The 14,859-nt window shown below is 44.4% G+C and overlaps 1 protein-coding gene across 1 annotated transcript in view; it reads right to left on the reverse strand.

The window, feature by feature from the left end:
- The window catches only part of AIRE (autoimmune regulator), a 28,838-nt gene that overhangs the window by 13,503 nt on the left and 476 nt on the right, over positions 1-14,859 (reverse strand). Inside the window, exons 2-9 of the mRNA XM_053311222.1 lie at positions 13,962-14,136; positions 13,050-13,202; positions 12,644-12,718; positions 10,322-10,455; positions 9,135-9,215; positions 3,490-3,605; positions 1,330-1,507; positions 548-706 (exon numbers count right to left, since the gene is read on the reverse strand). Of these exons, the coding sequence (XP_053167197.1) occupies positions 548-706; positions 1,330-1,507; positions 3,490-3,605; positions 9,135-9,215; positions 10,322-10,455; positions 12,644-12,718; positions 13,050-13,202; positions 13,962-14,136 (1,071 nt within the window). The remainder of the gene's footprint in view (positions 1-547; positions 707-1,329; positions 1,508-3,489; positions 3,606-9,134; positions 9,216-10,321; positions 10,456-12,643; positions 12,719-13,049; positions 13,203-13,961; positions 14,137-14,859) is intronic.

Consider the following 14,859-nt stretch of genomic DNA (forward strand, 5'->3'; position numbering starts at 1 on the left):
CCTCCACAACCACATTGGCCAGAAGGAAAACACGGACATGTGCCATGTGAAATTGTTTCTAAACAAAACCCGAGAGCAGAGGGGAGGGGATGCTTCCCGCAAGTGCAGTAGTATAGCTCGAAGTGGCTTCGCTCAACATTTACCCCGAAGCATGAAGCCATGTGCGAATAACTCCTTGGAGAAGCTCAACCAATCTTCCTCCCTTTATGATTCTGCTATAGCCCTCTATACTGCTATAGCCCTCTATACATTCAACCTGCCATGCAAGCCTCCTGACAGGAGGAGGCAAAATACAACCAAGGAAACAAAATGCCATGACAGTCTTCAGTACTTATGCCAGAGATTCCCAACCTTGGGTCCCCAGATGTTGTGGGACTATAACTCTCATCATCCCCAGCCACAAAAGCCTTTGGAAGTTGGTGAAAGCTGTAGTTCAGCAACATCTGGAGATGTCCAGGGTTGGGAACCCCTCACTTAAGCAAAGCATATGGAATGGCAGAGTCCACTGAAAATTGTGAAGAGTTCCATGGAGAGGTGAGGTACTGACCAGCTGTCTGTCCGTTCCCACACTCTGTACTGTTGGTGGTACTGCCACAGGCGTTGGGGACAGGGAAGTCAGAGGCTGTCTGAAGGAGGCTCCCACCACAGGTTCTTTGATGAGAACTCTCCTCCCATCTTCAGTTGTCCTCTGGACATATACAGCACCCTAAGCAGGTATGAAAAAATGCAATCATGTGAGTCCTCATTCAGTAGCAATGGCAGCAGCCACAGTGGGCCACTGCAGGACTTTGAAATATCGCTACCATTTTGACAGTCCTGTATAGATCTTACAATGCCTTTAAGAGATTGAATGGGGTCATTCACACAATCAAAAAGTTTGTTCTACCCAGATATGGGAGCTGTGTGTACTCCCAATTTTTGGTTATGTGGAAGCAAGGTAGGAGGAAAAGCTACCCATGTTTTCCTCCTACCTTGCTTCCACACAATCACTTCTACCCAGGTTCTTCTCCTACCTTGCTTCCACACAACCAAAAATTGGGAGCACACACAGCTCCCAAACCCGGGTAGGACACAGTTCACACAGTTTTTGATTGCGTAAATGACCTCTGTATTTGTTCAGACTTTTCCAAATGCCATAAGTCTGAGCAAAATTCTCTCTCTTCTGACAAATGTTCTACTTGGTACATTCAACAGCCACTGGAGACACATGAATGAAAGGGCAGCTTAGTGTAGCTCTTTCCTATAGGAAGGACATTTTCCTACATAGAGAAGAACAAATGTTTTTATAGAGACAGGATGTTATGGGGCACTGGAGATTCAGGGATTCACCTGAGTTTGAAAACGTTGCCCTCTGATGGTCTCTTCTTCATCACGCCCATCTTGTTTCACCTTCCCGGGTGAGCAGGAATCACACCTCCATGTCCCACTGCCCCATGTCGCATAGCAGAGAGACAGGGGTGTGATCATGTGTAGCAAGGAAAGAGAGAGGGAGAAAGAAATGGACAAGCTATGCAAATGTAAGCAGAAACCATTGCAAATGACATCTTAGTGTACTACCAACATTCTCACTCAGATCCACTGCAGTTGATGGGGGCAGAGGGACACACATCCAGATAGCAGCTGTCTGTGCATAGGAAGACTCCTGGAAAGGGACAGGTATCTTTTTCCTAAGACACTCCCTATGCTCATGGGAGAAGGTATCCTGTGCTAGTCTGGCAATCGCCCCACCTTTTCTATAAAGCCTTTGGCAGAACCCCTTAGTCCTCATACCCTGCTGTAACTGCAGCCTGGGTATCCGAAATAAATGCACAGTTTTCCTCCATTTGCTTCTGCTGCCGCCGCCACCACTCACCCTTCTTTGTGGTATCTAGAGTATAAGCCCCTTGCAAACTCATCCTTTGCAAAGTGCTATATCCTCTTATTTATTATGATCATCACCACCACCACCACCATCATCATAACAAAAACAAACATGTATATTCCACTTTTCAACCAAAAAAAATTTCTCCAAGTGGTTTGCATGGCAAAAAGTATGAGAAAGTAATTCCTTGTCCACAAAGGGCTTGCAGTCTTTAAAATGGCTGGTGGCTATGGGCCACCTCAAGCCTCAGAGGCCCGATGCCTCTGAATACCAGTTGCAGTGGAGCAACCGCAAGAGAGAAAGCATGCCCTCCCCTCTTGCCTGTGGGCTTCCCAGAGATATCTGGTGGGCCACTGTGTGAAACAGGATGCTGGACTAGAGAGGCCTTGGGCCTGATCCAGCTGGGCTGTTCTTACGTAAAAAGCCACAAGGGAGACATCAGCAAACAGCCACTGGAGATACACTATGCTGGGCTACATAGGGATGGTTGCTCTTCCCTGCTGAACAGAAGAAAAACTTAAAAACAGTTAATGCCAGTTATAATCCCTGATAGGGATTATAAATATGTGTATATAATCCCCATCAGCTGTGTGAACAGGGAAGATGGGGGTGGGAAGTGTTTTAGGGCCAGTAAGTCAACATTACCATACATATCAGCAGTAATTATATGCACATAGCCTGCATGATCTTTAAAAGATGCGGCCCCCAGCCCCCTTACACATACTCATCCAATGGCTGGGGGATTTCTTCCCTGTGGTCTGAATGCATATTACTGGTGTGCGGGTGTATGCATGTGTGTATGTGTGTGTGAGAGAGAGAGTGAATATTTTAACCAAATGGTTGGCGCTAATGCCATAGATTTTTCCTGTCTGATCAGCAACTCCTGCAACTTGCCAATCTGCTAAGTCAGAGCCATGCAACTGGTCCTGCCTGTGTGGTAGAGTATTCACATACGCCGTAGTGCAGGGCTGCTCAGCTTCAGCCCTCCTGCAGATGTTGGCCTACAACTCGCATCATTCCTGGCTATTGGCCATTGTGGCTAGGGATTATGGGAGTTGTAGTCCAAAAGCAGCTGGGGGGGCAAAGTTGAGCAGGCCTGCTCTAGTGGCATAGGATCATACCACAGAGAAGTGGCTCCCATGCCATTAGTCAAGTGTGTGAAGGGTACCTGGCTTGTCTGAATCAAGCCCCGTGAGTAAAACGTATCGAATTATCAGGACAAAATGAGGCAGATTATGCTCTGAGCTTGCCACTATTCTGCACGACCACTGACATCAGGAGGACTATGAGTCTGTACTAGCAATGAAAGGGCCTTAGAGTCACCAAAATGTTGTGTATTGATATGGATATATACACATACTTTGTGTAAAAAGTTGGATTTAAAACATGTATGGCAAAAGGAGTATTGCACATTTTTTGTTACTTACAAGTGGGGGGGGGGTTATTATTAGAGATATCAATGGGGATATACTTACAGAATTCCTAAGATAAACTGAAGAAATGGTTGGTTGTAGTAACTACCAAGAATCAGTATGAGGCAGGAAATAAAATATCCCGCAGTTTTGTACCCAGACCCATCTTTGAATTCAGGGTGATCTATAAAAACTCATTGGCAGAACTACCATTACCTGGGAATCTCTGTCAGTGGTGGCACAAGGCAGGCAAGATGAAAGGCCCTGGGGCATCCATCACAGCAGATCAGCTCCCCACCATCCCTGCAGACAGCACATTCATCATCGTTCTTCTGGCCCAGCAAGTTGCAGTAGGGTCAAATCAGAAAGAAGATTCAGTTGTCAGTCAATTTTCTTGCATGTGGTTAAGCAATGGCACCAACGCTATTCTCACCCACCTATCCAGACCCCTCCCCCCACCGCCAGTACATACACATTTGATGCCACTCTTTGTATATTGGAACCCTTGTACAGTTTAACTGTATCTGGAATTTAGTTGCCAGGGATGCAGTGGAGTAGAAGTGACTCAACAATAACTAAGAAGTTACATGTAGCCAAGAGAAAATCCAAGCCAGAGCTAGTCTTGGCATTCATCCTTTTCCTTAGCTTGATCTCTGAGACAGGGCTAGCACCATGTTTGAGAGGACCCCTACGGTCCTCTCTTGTGGGGCTCCACCTTCACGGATAGCCTCCGCTAAGTTTCATGAGGGGGCTTATCCAGGCAGTAATGGAGATGGTAAGTCTCTCTTCCATCTCTTGGCAGTCACTGTCTGGCAGCCACCATCTTTCCTCCACAGTGCTTCCCAAGTAAGAGTCATTCTAGGGGAATGCTGGAGTGGGGGTGGGGAATGGCAAGTCCCACTAATGGCTGCAATTCCCCCCCTCCCCCCCCCCCATGCCCTAGAATGATGCCATCTCAGAGGCATTGTGGGAGAAAAGCCAGGTCTAATCCTCTCCAGGGGGTCTGAAGGCAGGAGTCAGCAGCGGACACTGCCATGGCAGTTGACTGAGGATGCTGTGTGCTGGGCCTGCTCTGAGATGAAGAGCATGCAGGAGGAAAATGTATTCTGCAAGGCCCTAATGTAGGATAGCCATACAATTATAAGCCAGGATGGTGGAAAGGGGACAGGGAGGCAGGTACTGTTCTCCAGGTTACCCCTGATCTGCCTATAAAGTCAGCTGTCTACCTAGTTATTCTCAGAGGCATGTATCAGCATGAGTGGAACTGGAGTCCTTTCCCTCTTAACCCTGGGGCTCTGTAACTCAGATTCCTGGTCTTATCAGTGAGATGGGCTCTGGTAATAGAATAAGTCTATAACAGAGCAGAGAATAAGTCTTAAGGAATGTTGAATAAGTCTGAAGAATATGAATGGAATAGGTCTTAAGGAAGGTTCTTGTAAATCAAGATTGCTGAAACAGCCCAGCAGCTATCCTGTCTAGCCAGGTAGCTAGAGCTACAACAAGCACCAAAGAACTAGTCAAAAGAGTTACTGCATGAATAACACCTAAATAGATGCATCAACAATACCCAAATAGATGCTGAAGGATTTTAGAGCTGGACCTGTAGCCCCTCTTTCCATGAGCATTAGTGGGAGCCTAATCCTATGAGTCAAGGACCCTTCCATGGGAGCATCAGTATCATTAAAAGGAAGACCCAAGATGCAAGGCGAGTGCTCTAACACTGGCTTCTGCTTGGACTCATTAGTGTCTTTGTTCCTGAAGTGGGTCCTGTAATAGGGGCAAGCAAAGTCTGAAGCAATGGGAGCACAGCTGCTGATTCCAAAATAGGGGTGTCCTCTCTGGCTGGTAATGGAGTCTTCATGAGGGTATATTGGCCTCCTAGTCCCACTCACCATGTATTGGGACCTGCTCTAGAGCTGAGTGAGATTCTGGAGACCACACCTAGAATCAAAGGTCCTGGTGACCTGGTTCCTATTCCTACCTTTAAGGATGTCCATTTCAACACACAGGCTTGGACTACATAGATTAGAAACACAGAAAGAATCAGTGTTCCCAGTTCTTAGAGCTGATTTTTCCAGATTGTGTCCTTAGGGAATGAGATGTAATATTGGCAAAGAGGGCTGGGCTGAGTAGCATACAGTGGTTCTTAACACTGGCTGTGGTTCTTAAACCTTTAGACTAAAGAACTTGGGTCATTCCTTCAACAGTGTCTCATACTGTTGAATGCTCAGACTGTGTGAATGCTAGATCCTGAGAAATGTACCACTTGATTGAAACAGTGCTTGCTGTATCTTTAAAGATTTTTTGTCCATATGAATTGCTATATATGTTTGACAATCTTGAGCTGAGGGCACATAATGTAAAAGAGCATGTGTAGGAGCACATATTGGAAATAACAGCAGAACTTCTGGAAGCCTTCCTAGTAAGGGTGTGCATGGAGCATTTCACGGTAGAACCGGTCAACAGTGAACTGGGCTGGTTCAGTCATGAACTGCTCCGAGCTGGTTCATCAGTCCGACTGGCCCAACTGGTCAGTCCAACCGAATCAGTTTGCGGAGCGGTAGTTCAGTCTGAATTCAAACTGAACAACAATGTTCACTGCAAGTGGTCCATGTACACTCCTACTTCATAGTTTGTCCCTGATTAAAATCAAGAGCTGAGAACCAAAAACCTCCTGAGTAGGGAAAGATGGTGGTCAGTACTGTATTCAATATAACCTGAAGCAAGGCTGCAATTGCTTTTCATTTTGAAATCTTTGGGGAATTCCATCTTGGCAGGAGTGGGGCTAAGGAAAAATGCCAAGAAAAAATGTTTGTCCTGGCCAAACCCTTGCCCAGCAGTGAATTGGCACCAATCAAGCAAATAGCTAAGGAAACCTGGGACTTCCCAAACAAAAAGGAACTTTCAAGGCAAAACAAACTATTTGCCGTGGCTTGGTGGAGCTAATGAGTACACTAACAAACTGGACTATATGGCACCAGTAATGCCAAAAGGCAGATCTCAAGTTGCCCTTTGGGTTTACCCATCATGTGAGAATCTATGAAAATTGGTGTGATGGCCTTCTGAACACATTTTCTTTTCAAGGAAAGAACACTTTTCAGACAAAAAGGCTATCTACAGCATCCTTCTGTTTGCTCCAGCTGATTTGAGCATGATTTGTAACATAATGCACTGTAAACATAGGAACATAAGAAGCTGCCATATACTGAGTCAGACCATTGTTCCATCTAGCTCAGTATTGTCTAAGACTAGCGGTTACAGGCAGGACTGTGTCTCAGCCCTATCTTGGAGATGCCAACGAGGGAACTTGGAGCCTTATGCATGGGCTTAGAGGTGTAGCTATAATTGAGCGAATGAGTTCAAAGAACCTAGGCCCCCTAGCTCCACTTCTCCCTATTTTCTTAATTATCTCCCTCATTCCACGGGGCTACTGGAGAGAGGAGTGAACACGGGCCCCCTCTCCCCTAGCTACGCCCCTGCAGATGCTCTTCCCAGAGCAGCCCCATCCCCTAAGGGGGACCATCTTGCAGTGCTCACATGTAGTCTCCAATTCACATGCAAACCAGGATGGACCCTGCTTAGCAAAGGGGATAATTCATGCTCGCTACCATAAGACCAGCTCTCCTCCCACATCTTTGTGGGTACCTCTTCACCTCTTCCCATGCCTGGTCCTAATCATAGTCCAACTTCTGGATTTCTTAATATGAAGGTGAGAGCCAGTGAGTGTTACAAGAGAGATGCATTTCTAGATTCCACTACATTTCACAGTGCATCCCATAAGATGTTAAGGAAAGATCCATGCCTGAAAACCCATGAAGACACGTAGTGGACATACACTAGGAAGTATCTATTGGCTGCAGTTCTCTCTGCATGTCTAGATGCATTTATCACCTTGAAATGCTACCATGTTCAGCTGAGAAATATGTTTCCAGCACAAAAACATTAAAACAGCACTAAACTGTTGCATACTATCATGCATACTTTTGGATAGACCATTGCCCAGCTGTTGCCATTCCACTTTTTTTTTTTCATTTTTCATTTTAATGAATATACACATTTGCCCCTACTCAGCCTTCCCCATTTGCTGGTTTGTTTGTTTTTTTAAACCAGGGTTTTAAAAATCCAAAGTATTTAAAGATTTTAATTTTTTGTTAACATCTCAATTTTCTTTACATTTTTTTTAACATTTGCCCAGTCCTAGCAACTTCTGAATCCTATAACTTAGCAGGATGCCAAAAAAGAAAAAAAGGAAAAAAAGGGGGGGGGAGAACCTCCATTGAGCATTCAACCCTCTTCATTTTGTACCCTGCTGAGTCAATGGTATAGTGCAAGAGCTGTCAGCCTGGGGTCCCAAAAGGTTGTTAGACTATAACTCCCATCATCCCCAACCTTTGGCCACTATGGCTGGGGATAATGGGAACTATAGTCGAACACCAACTGGGAACCAAAGGTTGGGAAGCCCAGTTGCAGTGCTGGTGTGATGGATTTGGGCTGGGGAGACCTGCATTCGTATCCCTGCTCAACCATGAAGCTCATAGGCTGACCTTGGACCAGTCACTTAGTCTCAGCCTAAACTAACCCTAACCCTCACAGGGTTGTTGCAAGAATAAAAATGCTATAATCTTATGTACAGCACCTGAACTACTTGGAGGAAGGGTGTAATACGATTATGATTAATAATAAAACAAAAAAGCTTATTGTAGTGTTGGAAGGGACACAAATGGATGAGGCTGGATGAGAGATAACAAACTGAGACTGAATCCAGATAAGACAGAGGTACTCATTGTGCGGGGTCAAAACTCTGGAGACTATTTTGATCTGCCTGTTCTGGATGGGGTCACACTTCCCCAGAAGGAACAGGTACGCAGACTGGGGGTGCTTCTGGATCCAAGTCTCTCCCTGGTATCCCAGGTTGAGGCGGTGGCCAGAGCTGCCTTCTATCAGCTTCGGCTGATACGCCAGCTGCGTCCGTTTCTTGAGATAGATGACCTCAAAACAGTGGTACATCTGCTGGTAACCTCCAGACTGGATTACTGTAATGCGCTCTATGTGGGGCTGCCCTTGTACGTAGTCCTGAAACTACAGTTGGTTCAGAATGCAGCAGCCAGGTTGGTCTCTGGGTCATCTCGGAGGGACCATATTACTCCCATATTGAAGGAGTTACACTGGCTGCCAATATGTTTCTGGGCAAAATACAAGGTGTTAGTTATAACCTATAAAGCCCTAAACAGCTTGGGCCCTGGGTATTTAAGAGAATGTCTTCTTCGTTATGAACCCCACCGCCCATTGAGAACATCAGGAGAGGTCCACCAGCTCGTCTGCTGGCTACTCAGGGACGGGCCTTCTCCGTTGCTGCCCTGAGGCTTTGGAATGTGCTCCCTAGTGAAATAAGAGCCTCCCCATCTCTGATAGCTTTTAAAAAGTCTTTAAAGATGCATCTGTTCACCCAGGCTTTTAACTGATACTGTTTTGATTGTTTTTAATGCTGTTTTAGAGCATTGTTTTTTTAAAAAAAATTAATTGTTGTGTTCTAAATTTCTTGTTTTGTTTTTAACTAATGTTTTCCTGTTGTTTTTATCTGTTGTCAACCGCCCAGAGACACAAGTTTTGGGTGGTATTAAAATATGTAAATTAAATAAAAAATATAAAATAAAATAAAAATGGCCATGTGTTCGTTTTTTAAATCTGACCCACAGAACGTTCCCAATCCCACAAGGAAAAAAGCTGTATTGAACAAGAAATGTTCAGCAAGCAGAACATGGAGAAAACAAAACAAAAGAAAATGTGAAGAACATTGACAGAGGGCAGCTGGCACAGGTATACCCCTAGTGCAGTAGAAACAAAAATGTTCTTCTTATTACCTGCTGAGGAGGGGCTGGATCCACAGAATGAAAAGGGATGACGTGACACCCATCCTGCAAACTTGTTTTCTGCACTCCATTCTGAAGAGGAAGAGGAAAGTTAAGATCATGTACAAGTGAACATGCTGGCTCAGAGCTACAATACACAGTACTGGCCTTCAGCATATTTGCACTTAACATGAAATGTCAAAGTGACATTCCTCTCAGGAAAATGGCACCTCCAAAGAGAACTGGCAGATATGACTTCCACTTTCTTGTGGCACACTACCACACCCATAGTTAGCCTAAATGTTTAGGGGAGGCCACACACAAAAGTAGATAGGTCAGCTTATCAATCCTCAATGTAAGCAATATTCAGTTATTATTTTTAAAATGTTTGTAAATAATTTAGGAGAGGCAGAGAAAATTGAGGTGGGGGCAGCCTCCCTAGCCTCCTTGCTACAGATCTGCACACTATTAAATTATAAGTGCTTTCTCTCTTGGAGTTTCTGCAGTAGCTGTGGTGATAGGGGCATCTCCCAGCTTTGTGAGGGCATCATTAATTCCAACAACAAAGATTCAGTAGAGCAGGGGTTCTCAAACCTGAGTCTTCAGATGATGTTGGACTACAAGTCCCATCATGCCCAAAGGACATTGTGGCTGCAGTAGAGAATTCGCATTACTGCCAATTAAAGTAATGCTCAACAAACCCACCCTAGCTTCCTTACAGATAAGGGAGCTAAGCTGAGCTGTGAAGCAAAAAGGCCAAAGTCACACCTGAATGATAGGCACTAACTCTTGGGCTGATTTACACAATCTCTGGGCTTGGGATGCTATTCCCACCCCCACCCCCCAGCACGCGGCAACTCCCTGATTGTGGTGAATGGGTCATGTAATCTGTTTGCCATCAGCAGACGTTGCAGTTTTGTATATTAATATAGGCTTGGCAGTGGCATGCAAAATTAATTGTTAACTACCTAGTTGTAGGTGTTGAATAAATAATAACCGGAGCATCAGCTCATGGCAAATGAATCACATACCCACCCACCTGTCACCACTGGCTGAGGAAATATGTGGCCAACATGAGCTTGCCAGTTGGGTGAACTGGCCCTGAGCTTGTGTGTACCGTTCAAGCATCATAGTGTGGGATACTCTATACTGCAAAAGAGCTCTAGAAATTTTGAATGGGGTTGAAGTATATCACGTACATATTCAGGGCCCTGGGATTCTTTGACTTTTACGCTAGGCTTCAGTTCACGAACTTTGCTTCTCTCTCCAAGCTCCTCCAGTTTGCTTGTCACATACAACTCACCACCAGCTTTGATACATTTCTTAGCATCTCCTGAAAAAGGAAGATTACACTTGTTTTAGGTCATTGGAATTCAGCCATAAAGTTGCCCTGACAGTGAAGGTTTCACGTTAACTATAAATGGAATGTTAAATAAAATGTTCCTTAAGTTGGCAAAATATAGCCATTGGGAAATATACTCCTTTCTCCATTTAACCACCAGGATAAAACGACCACTGTTGGGTCCAATTATTGGTTAACCATGATGCAGAAGATCAGACAACTGTTTCAGTGAAGATAAAGTAAAGTGGCTATAGGCAACCTCCAGGCTCAAAGGCAGGATGCCTCTGTCTGAACAGCAGCCATAGGGGAGAAACAGCAGGAGAGGGAGCATGCCTTCATCTCCTGGTTGTAGGCTTCCCAGAGGCAATTGGTGGGCCACTGTGGGGAATAGGACACTGGACTAGCTATGTCTTGGGCCTGACCCAGCAAGGATCTTCTTATGCTCTTATGTAGAGGGACCGCTGGATTTTGGGAGACCTGTGTTCAACTCTGTTTTGCTGTGAAATCAGTGGGTGATAGCTCAGCCAGGCCTCCATTTGCAAAATGGAACTTACCTAGCACCACTACCACTACATTGTCAAGTAACTAGTGTTCTATGCAGTCAGCATTATTAGTATTAGACTTCACCCATACTGAATGCGTAGGATTTTGTTAGACAGCAGAGGCAAGGCTTCCAGTGGGGACACGGGGATGGGGGAGGAATTGCCCTGCTAACTGAGCAAAGAGGCACCTGTTAAAAGTGGTGATTCTCTTCATTTAGCAGGGGAGAGCAACTGGCCTTATCCATTCCCAGCACAGAATCCCTCCACTGGCTGTTGCTGGTGTCTATAGTGTTTCTTTTTTAGATTGTGAGCCCTTTGGGAACAGGGAGCCATTTTATGTCTGTCTGTCTTTATGTTATGTCTTTATATCTATATATGTCTTTATATCTATGCATATATCTATGTATGTCTTTATGTCTGTATGGCTTTATAGCTATGTAAACCATTTTGGGAACTTTTGTTGAAAAGCAATATATAAATATCTGTTGCATTTGTATTTTCTGGGGAAAGGAAGCTGGTAGGCTTTATTTTTCCTGGTTGCAAGGATTTGCCACCAATCTGCCCTGGCTTTAGCATTGCCTGTTCCTTCTGTTGCATCCTTATTTCATTCTTGGTCTGTACACCTGTGAGTAAAAATATTTTCATAAAAGCACCAGGACATGTCATGCTGGAATTCTTGCTCTTATGGAAAGCTAAAGGTGAGCATTTCAAACAGGTACTTTTAGGAAAGCCAAAGCTCAGAGAAGACTAGGTAGTAAGGATTCCATGGTTAGATAAAATAAGGGGGAAAGGAGCCCAAGATGGGTGGAAGTTCCTAAGCAATGATTAAAGATGCAGTCACAAACAATTCTGATGGAAAACATTGTTAAAAGTCAACATGACTGCAACCAAAAAAGTGTAGTGATGAGCTAAAAATACAAGAAGGATGTACATAATAAACATGTATGAGGATGGAAGGAAGGGCAGGTCACCAAGGATGAATACAGACAAGAAGCTCAGACTTGTAGGGACAGTATCAGGAAAGTTAAAGCTCAGAATGAACTGATGCTGTGAGAGATGCTGAGAGCAACAAAAAGGTCATCTTCAATCATTTGATTAACAAAGAGAGGGCCTGCTGGCCTTCCTAACCCCCATTCTCATAAATCATCATACAATAAATCAAACTGTAATTTGATCTGTTCCAATCCAGTAGATGTGGGTGTCACTGTGGCGCAGTGGATAAGAAGATACTTTGGATGAGCAGAATCTGCTTAGCCTTGAAGATTGTTGGATGGCCTTGGAAAGTCCATCTCTCAGCCTAATCTAACTTACAGAGTTCTTGGGAGGATAAGAACTGTAAGGTGCTTTGCACACTGAAAAGTGCAACCAGCATGCTAAGTAAAAAAATGTGGGGAATTTCTGAGCCAGAAATCAAGGCAAAGGGTTAGGATAGCACCTGGATAGAGGCAGGGCCAGCCCTTGCAAGAATAGTGCCCTAGGCAAAGAGTGCCTTTGCCCACCCCCCCAGGACACTCAACATGCTATCAAGCTCAGCGCAGCACCCCCTTCAGGTAGATGCCTTGGGCAAGCTTGCCCACCCTTACGCCAGCCCTGAATGGAGGAGAATCAACATGGTCACAAGAAAGTGCTGTGCTTACCATTTGGAAGTGGGTAGTGCTGAACCTCAACATTCTCTGATTTCTTCACAGTCTTTGCCCTTGGCATGGTGTTCCCTGTTGATTTAGAACATAGGTTAACATTCAAAAAGCAGTATGCATCTTTCCCCAGAATGTGCAGCAGTTGCACATCCCAATAGGATGAAATGGATGACTTGTCAGAAGCTCATGCATAGTTTGGACAGAAATACTAACCAAGTGAAATGTTCTCTCTCTCTGTTGTATTAATATGAATTCAGTTCATAAAGAGAGGAAAATTTATTTGGTTTGCATTAAATGGAATTGGGGCTCTCTGTGTGTGCGTGCTTTATTCTTTCCCTGTGCATAATTCTGCCACACTCTAACATCCACACAGGTCACACCAAAGCCCCAGAACATTGTTTTGTACCAAGGTGTGGGTCGCCTTTCACTGAGGGTTGAGGTAGGTGCAAAGAGTCTTTTTCATCTGTGGCTTTCCGTTTCCCTTGAGATTTCTGTTGAGCCACTCCCTTAGAGCTGATAGCAAGTTTCCTTGCTTTGCGATGCCTGCTGAGATCCAGATCTGAAAAGAAGGAAAGTGCTGACTGGGTGAGATTCTTGTCCAGGCCTTAGAGAAGCCTTGCCTCTGGAAAAAGAAGACAATATTCCCTTGCAGGGTTGCAGATCCCCTCCCAAGCATTTGAGGATCTCCCCTGCCACTCATTTTACTGAACTCCCCACCAAACCTAATAACCCCATGTTTCCCCCAAAAGTATCTATCCTCCCACCAGAAGGTGCTGAGGAGCTGTTCCTCAAGCTTTTCCTGCTCCCTTGTGCAGAAAGACATAGGATTAAACAGGAAGCTGCTTTATATGAAGTTGGACCATTGGTCCATCTAGCTCAGTATCATCTACTCTGCCTGGCAGTCGTTCTCCAGGATTTCAGACAGAATTTTTTCTCAGCCCTGCCTGGAGATGCCAGGGATTTAACCTGGGGCATTCTGCATACTAAGCAGATGCTCTACAAGCTACAGCCCCAAGATGCGTACACATTACTCAGTACAATATACACACTATTAGGTATGTCTCTGGAAGTGTGGGTGCATTTTTGTAATGACACCATTAATGTCATTAATAGTACCCACCCTTATTACCACTGTCCCCAGCATCCATGTTAAAGCAAGGAATGTGTTTTTCTCACGCAGGTAGGTTCAGTGTTTTTTTGTGACTAGGCTTTTTAAAAAAAGATTCTGCGGGGGATGGATTCCCCTGTCCTCAATTTATTATTCACCCACGGTCTAACGTCACTTTGTTCTGGCTCTGATGGCCTCAGCAGCTGATACCTTTAGGAAAGTTGCTCCGAATGGACTGCAGCTTGGAATATCTCTCCAGGTTGTAATCCTTGAAAAGTACTCTCCAGAAGTCCTGGATGGAAGGTGAATCCTGGCGCAGCAGCCATGTCAGCATCGCATGAAAAGCCTTGTGACAGCCTTCCTTCTCTTTCAGATGGATAGTATTCTTCAAGAAGGGGAGAAAAAGTAGATTTGACTATTCTTCTAAGATGCTCAGTACATGTTTCAGGGAGCTAACAGACAGTTAACATTCTGGCACTATAGTGTAAAAACATTCATGTCTCACAGCTTGAGTACAAGAGTAGAAAAGCAATTTAGAAATTTAACACATACATAAACACACTTCAGTCGGTGAAACACCCTTAAGACCACACCACTATGAAATGACAGTGATGCTGAAAAAGTTAAAGACCAAGAATAAGAAAAGTGCCATCACACAAGTACTCCAGACCTATGAAATAAACTTGCTCATCTTCATAACAAAAACTTTGAGGACCGACAATACAATACAGTTTCATGGAGCATCAGACTTAAAATGTTTCAGCCATTTGCAGGGTTTTTCAAAAGGCATCCATGCTCTTTGGTGCATAAATCAAGACATCAAACATTCAAAGCATACTTTGAAGTTCATGACCAAAAGCTGTTGAAAGAGCATATCCAGCATCAATGCTACCCGATCCATGCCCAATGAACATCTTTTTCAGATGCTCAAATAAAGTGATATGCAAACGGAATAAAACAGATTCGTGGCCCTTGTCAAAATGACTCCTACCAACACAAAACTGGAATTGCTTACATTTCCTTAATGCCCATTGACTTGAGAAGTAGTATCTACTTGTTAAAAAATGCCTTGCAAACTGTGCAAGTAATGTTAAGCTATTCTTTTTTA

The sequence above is a fragment of the Hemicordylus capensis genome, chromosome 3, assembly GCF_027244095.1.
Source record: "Hemicordylus capensis ecotype Gifberg chromosome 3, rHemCap1.1.pri, whole genome shotgun sequence".
Lineage (NCBI taxonomy): Eukaryota > Metazoa > Chordata > Lepidosauria > Squamata > Cordylidae > Hemicordylus > Hemicordylus capensis.